This window comes from Dipodomys ordii, unplaced genomic scaffold (assembly GCF_000151885.1).
Source record: "Dipodomys ordii isolate 6190 unplaced genomic scaffold, Dord_2.0 Scaffold73, whole genome shotgun sequence".
Lineage (NCBI taxonomy): Eukaryota > Metazoa > Chordata > Mammalia > Rodentia > Heteromyidae > Dipodomys > Dipodomys ordii.
The window spans coordinates 8,824,480-8,831,735 of NW_012267289.1; the positions used below are offsets into that span (position 1 = coordinate 8,824,480).

The 7,256-nt window shown below is 35.4% G+C and overlaps 1 protein-coding gene across 1 annotated transcript; it reads right to left on the reverse strand.

Annotated features, from left to right (window-relative positions):
- Positions 1 to 572: 572 nt before the first annotated feature.
- On the reverse strand, positions 573 to 1,496 carry LOC105991476 (olfactory receptor 5AC1-like). The gene has a single exon (XM_013024117.1). The coding sequence runs from the start codon at positions 1,494 to 1,496 to the stop codon at positions 573 to 575; it is 924 nt and encodes a 307-aa protein (XP_012879571.1).
- Between the last annotated feature and the right edge of the window lie 5,760 nt (positions 1,497 to 7,256).

Sequence of the window (7,256 nt, forward strand, 5' to 3'; positions counted from 1 at the left end):
TTGTATCTGAAAGTCTTCTCCCTTTCTGCTACATAATTTCATGTCAAATTCACAGGAACAACAAGACAGTCACAAGGAGGAGATCTGAATTCAGCATTTTACACTACCCAAATCTCATATTTATAAAATTGGAATATCATGCTACGTGTAATATTCTTCATTACTGATTGAAGTAGAGAAAGAAAAAAACATTACTAACTTGCCAGTCTGGGACAGGGCCAGGGTGAGGAGGGCAAAGAGGGAGGCTAGGATCATTTAATAAGCTGCCTTGACCTGATAGCTTCAATTGGAGATATTTTCACCAAGTTATTCTCAGCAAAATTTCTAATGACTACCTGCAACTGTGGGAGTCAGGAGGAAATAGTTATTCTGAAAATGGAATTTTAAATAAGCTAGAGTACCTAAATAAGCTACTTCGGAATATGATAATGGGTGGAATGAAATACAGGAAAATATAATACAAAGCCAAGTTCTTTCAAAGCACAGGGAGAGTCCAAGGAAATGGCAGAATGGCGGCTAATCCACAGCTTTTGAGTTCTCTCTCTAAGAGTGTGGAATATAAATGTGATCATTTATTTGTTCATAATTCTTCTTGAGGCACCTACAACCTCTTTGTTCCTCAAGCTGTATATGAAGGGATTTAGCAGGGGAATTATTATGGTATAAAACAAAGAATACATTTTGTCCTGCTCTTCTGTTGGCACAGACCCTGGGCGCACATACATGAGGAAGAGAGTGCCGTAGAACAAAGCTAGAGAGAGCAGGTGGGCACCGCACGTAGATAGGGCTTTGCTTCTGCCCTTCTCAGACTTCTTTCTCAGGACAGCAAAGAGGACATAAGAGTAGGAGACAATGACTGTCAGAAAGGTAAAGACTTGTATAAAGGCAGAAAAGATTAAGATCATAACCATGTTAATGGTAGGATCTGTGCAGGAAATTTTGAGCAATTGTAAAATTTCACAGTAGAAATAATGGATGACATTGGATTTGCAGAAGGCTAATCTAGTCAGCAAACATACATGAATTGCTGAATGTACAAAACCAATAAAATATGAAAAATATATAAATTGAGCACAGTGTCTGTTGGACATCAGCACTGGATAAAGCAAAGGATTACATATGGCCACATAGCGGTCATAGGCCATGACTGACAGGAGGAAGCATTCTGTGGTTGCACTGGAACCAAAAAGGTAAAATTGGATGAAGCATTCAGACAGGGATATCTTATGATTCTTAGACAAAAAATTCATGAGCATCTTAGGGGTCACGGAGGAAGAAGTACACGCATCTGCCAAGGCCAAGCTGCTGAGGAATAAGTACATGGGGGTGTGAAGATGGGGATCCTTCCAGATGAGAGCAATCAGCCCCACGTTACCAACCATGGTGATGAGGTAGATGAGTAGAAACACCAAGAAGAGGAGCACCTGCAGCCCTGGCTGGTCTGTGAGTCCTGTGAGGATGAACTCAGTCACCAGTGTTAGATTTTCTTCAACCATATCGGAACTGCACAATTACTATAATGAAAGAATAATTGTTAAACAGATATATGCATCATAAGAATGGCTGCCCTTGTGAATGTGTATGACTGACATATTCCTAAAAGTGCTTCTTGCCTGATAAGTATTTTTTTAATCTTCCACATGTTCCCTTTTATATATATTCACGTCCTTAACATAGCTTCAAAATAATTCATCTAAATGACATGTGTGCTTATTGAAAGTCCTTTTCAATCTAAAGACAGTTTTAGAATTGCATATGCCTATCAAAAAAGTGTCCTAATTATATACAATAAGATTCTGAGAGAGTAACAAATAATTTTAGAAGGTTTTATTCTGTAGTTTCAGTAATATTTAAATTTTTTCCTGAGTTGTTGTACTTGTTGGCATTATTGTGAGTGAAACATTTAATGTTTGCTTCCAGTAAGAAAGTTTCAATACTATTGCTTAGTCTCTGAAGAAACTTAGACAAAGATCTTTATTATTTTTGAAAATAATTTTATCACACTATTTGCATTTATGAAACATTTTCATTTTATATTTATACCTTTCACTGTATATAATGTATTTACTATGACAAAATGTTCAAAAACATACTCAAATTTTAAAGTAATATTAATGCTATTTTTCTTTTTTGTATGATTTTATTGTAAAAATATTGTACAGAAGGGTTGCAGTTACATGAGCAAAGTAATGAGTACATTTCCTATCAAGCATTGTTGCCTCCTCCTTTGTTTTTCCCCTACCCTCCATTCATAATTATGAAATATTAACTTATGTTTACTTAAAATTTTGAATTCTTGTTTGCAAATATATGCCTATAGAGAGCACTAGTACACCTAAGATTAAAATATCATTTTAAAATTAAAAACCAAAAAAGATGTTTTCCTGAATGTCTGATTCAATTTATTTATAAACACCAAAGCCAAATACTGCTATTCCTAATCACAAGCAATATATGATTCTTCCCAAAAGAATAAGCTATATAACATTTTCCCCCAGCATTTTGTAATATATAAGGAAAATCAAAGCATCTATGCATTTCCTATCGAGCATTGTTACCTCCTCCTTTGTTTTTCTCCTATCATCCCTTTCCTCCCCACCTCACTAACTCCTCTCCCGGGGAAGTTGTAAAGTTCGTTTTCAACCTAGTGTCTTGTACATCTCATTGTTACAATGGGTCAACCTGTATCCTTATTTCAGCATTTTGTTATTTCTCTTCCCCTCCCCAAATTAGAAAATGTATATACAAGATGCAGGACACCGGAATCAAATACAGTGAAAACAAGGGTTATACTGTGGGGGAAGAATATACAAAATAAACAAAAAAATCGCATAGTACATTATAAATACATTAAAAATAACAGCAAGAAAGATAAAACCACTTGTGTCCCTATCTTGGGGTTCATTTCACTTGTCATCATCTTATATGGTCACATGTACATAGCTTTTGAGCTTTTATGCTTGTCCTAGACATATACTTGTTATTGCAAATAAGGGAAACCATGGGACCTATGTTTCTTTGGGCCTGGCTTACCTCACTTAATATAATTTTATCCAAGTCTTTCCATCTCTTAACAAATGGGGCAATGTCATTCTTTCTGATGGAGGCATAGAATTCATTGTAAATATATATATATATATATATATATATGTATGTATATATATGTAGAGAGAGAGAGAATTCATTGTATATATATATAGTTATGGTGAATAATGGTGCTATAAACATACTTGTGCTGGTAGCTTCGGTATGACCTTGTTTGTGTTCGTTTGGGTAAGTGCCCAAAAGTGGGACTGCTGGATCCTAGGGGAGCTCTATGTTGAGTTTTTGAGGAACCTCCATACTGCTTTCCAAAGTGGTTGAACAAGTTTACACTCCCACCAGCAATGCAGTAGGGTTCCCTTTTGGCCATATCCCCTCCTTCATCTGTTGTTATTAGATTTCTTGATTATAGCCATTCTAACTGGGGTAAGGTGGAATCTCTAAAGTAAATCCCCAACAACAAATCTTCAAAGAAACAATTGCCCAATTAATAAGTGGGCTAAAGACTTAAAGAGAAATTTCTCTGAAGAGGAAATAAGAATGGCCAATAGACACATAAAAAATGCTCAACTTCTCTAGCCATATTCTGATTTTTTAAACTACATTTCAATGATCGTTAGAATGTGTCATCCTGTATCCTTATTTCAGCATTTTGTTATTTCTCTTCCCCTCCATTAGAAAAATGTATGTACAAGATGCAAGACACAATCCAATACAGCAACAATAGGTGTTGTACCATGGGGGAAGAACATACAAAGAAACAACAATAACAAAAAAAAAACCACATAGTACATTATAAGTACATTGAAAAGAAGAACAAGAAAGATAAAATCTCCTGTGTCCTATCTTGGGGTTCATTTTGCTTAGCATCAGGTTATATGGTCATATGTACATAGTTTTGACCTCTTCTGCTTGTCCTAGACATATTCTATATGTCTATATTGCAGATAAGGCTTCTTGTTGGTGGGGTGGAATTGGGGAGGTGGGGAGAAAAGGGATTGTAGGGGAAAAACAAAAAAAAGGAAGGGGTAACAATGTTCGATAGGAAATGAACTCTTTGCCTTGCTCAAGTAACTGTAACCCCGATGTACAGTATCTTTACAATAAAAAATATTTAAAATAAAAAACTACATATCAATGAGATGTTAGCATCATAGTTTATATCTCATTTTTTAAAAAAAAATTGACAAAAGTAACCTGGATACATTAAAATTTCCTTGTAATTATTACATTAATATTTTAACTTTAATTTCAAGACCTCAAAGCTTATTTTAAACCTTTATCATTTTTTCCTATGTACAGAGCAATAATTATAAATGCATGATACATATTCAGATTTTGGTTACTGATTCTGTCTTAAAAAATCTAGAATTTAGTTTCTTACTTAGATATATTGTTGAAAAAACACATTGCTGAACTTTAGTAAACTGAATCATAAAATACTTCCATTCTCACCCAATTCCTGTAAAACACTGGACAACTGGAAATGTTCACATTTTTTCAAAAGAACATAAAAGAATGCAGAAAGCAATGCTATTTGTTTATTAAAGAAATCTCCACCATGGAGGACAATAGAGTTTATTGCTTCTATTTCAAGCTCATTTTTAAACGTAACTGGGATTCTCATAATGTTTTTTTAGAGATTCCCAGTAGGATGGATTCAAAGTTGTCCTAGTGGGCATTGTGAGATAATTGCTAATCACCAAATTACACACAGCAGTAGTGACAATTACAACGACATGTTGTGTCCTCAGGGGTCACTATAAACCTTATTTGTAAAGTTATTATTGCTGAGCAGAGTTTAGAATGAGCTTGTTGTAATTCCCCTTACATCGCTTAATGGTTCCTAACTTAACTGATTTCCATGAACTGATTTCCATTTAGAAACTTTAAATATTCCTGAGAATTAACATGTCCTTTTTTGAAACTAATATCTTTGTGGTCACATCCCCTAACCTGCCCTTCTTCCAGGGATGAGTGTATCAGAGAGCAAGAATAATAAACATTCATTATGCAAGCAATTGAACCAGGAAACAGATGACAAAACCACACCTCAGAGCCAAACCATAGCAAAATCTAAAGAAGTATCTTAAATCCAACTTACTTTCCTGTCTCAAAATTGACCTCAAAATACAAGAATTATTCATCTTGATTATATTAAGAAAGCTCTAGTTTTACACTATCAACACATGTTAAGCAAATCCTCCTTTTACACTCTTCAGAGGAATCATCATTTCACCAGCAACATACAAGCACATTGTGTGCACATTTAATATGGGAGTGATTTCCCTTTCCATGTTGGATTAACTAAGTCTCTTTCTTCCTTCCTTTCCTTTCTTTCCTTCCTTTCTTGATCCCTTCCTTTCTTTCTTTCTTTCTTTCTTTCCTTCTTTCTTTCTTTATTTTTGTTGGGTACTAGGGTTTGAATTCAGGGTCTTGCCATTGCTATGTAGTCATTTTACCACATGAGTTATACACCTTGCCCTTCTTTGCTTTAGTTATTTTTCCAAAAAGCTCTTACACTTCATGCCTCCTGTGTAGCTTGAAGTACATAGGTACTTCATCATATCCTACTTGTTTGCTGAGACATCAAATTTTTGAGGGTTGGCCTAAAAACAGTATCTTTTAGATCTCTACTTCCCCAGTATTTGTAATTAGAGGTGTACTCCACCACATCTAGTTCAATGGTTGAAATGTTTAATCTTAAGTATCAGTCCTTACACTGAAAAAAAATAGAACCAATACCTAATAACAAAAGTTAAGGATCTTTTGTGTATTATTCACAAATGTATGTATATATCTACATATGCATACATATTATGTATATAATCAATAGTTAATGTATACATAATCTTCAGTATTTGAATGGATTGAGACACAGAACTTAAATTATTCTTTGTGAAGATGTAACATACATGGTCCTAAAGTTCAATACTATTCTGGGATTCCAATTTATAGACCAGATTTTCTATTTTTTATTTTTATTGTCAAGGTGATGTACAAATGGTAATAAGTACATTCCTTGTCAAACTTGTCACCCCTTTCCTTGTTTTTCTTTCCCTCCTCCCCAACCTCCCCCCCCCCCGCAAGTGGACAGCTCATTTCCAACATCAATATTGTCTTGTGAATATTGCTGTTGCATTGGTCCCACTCACCTCGATCTTTGTCCCATTCTGTTGTTCCCCTTCCCTTCCCTAATTCAGATAAATGCATATACAATACCAGGGTACCAAAATCAAATACAGTGACAACAGGAGATGTACCACAAGGGGAAGAACATTCAAAAGAAACAAGAAACCATATAGAACACTCAAAACAACAACAACAAAGAAAAACCTCTTACATCCATGTCTTGGAGTTCATTTCACTTGGCATCGTCTTATATTAGGACAGCTTTTTCTTACTTCATACATCACTGACTTCCTTCAATGTTAATACACTCATCTGAATCATTTACAAAGACAATCTGCAAGGGACTCATAATTGTTTTATAACTCATACAATAAAATTAGTCCTGGTATATGAGAAATTTGAGATTTCCCCCAAGAGTGAAATACATTTACAATTTAATTTATTCAAATAGATGCATCCTGCTTTGTAGAATGATTTTTCAAATGATTCTAGCCATCTAGAAGGTATACATCTTATTATACAGAAACAATGAAAAGTTGTGTAGATGTGTATTAAAAAATCCATCTAAGATGTACAAATGGTTTTTGTTCTGTGGAACTTTTCCTAAATGCAACTTTGTGTTTTTGGAGTTTGAGAAATGTATGCATTAGATGAGGATGCCAGGCAAAGTATAAACAGATTGTATCTGATAGAAAAAAGTTATTCAGTCTTAGTGTGAATAAGGAAGGAAACAAAAACAAAAATAAAGGGAACGGCAGAAGATGGTGGAGGAAAAGCTGGAATCTGAACAAGCTCTCGCATAGAAAGCAGTTTTAGAGTTCCAGTGAACAGTCCTAAGCCAGAGAATCACACCAAGTGTGCCATCACAGGACAGAGAGTTAGACAAGAGAGGGGAAGCCAAGGCAAAAAGACACATCTGAGCGCTTGCTAGCAGCCGCCACGGCGGTGGCAGGGTCGCGGTGGCGACCACAGCCATACCTGAGCGCACACACAGAGAGTCCGGGATGAAGGAGCCAGACACAGCGGGCGAGCGGATTCTACTCAACACCAGCAAGAACCGACAAGGAGCAGACAGCTTCATC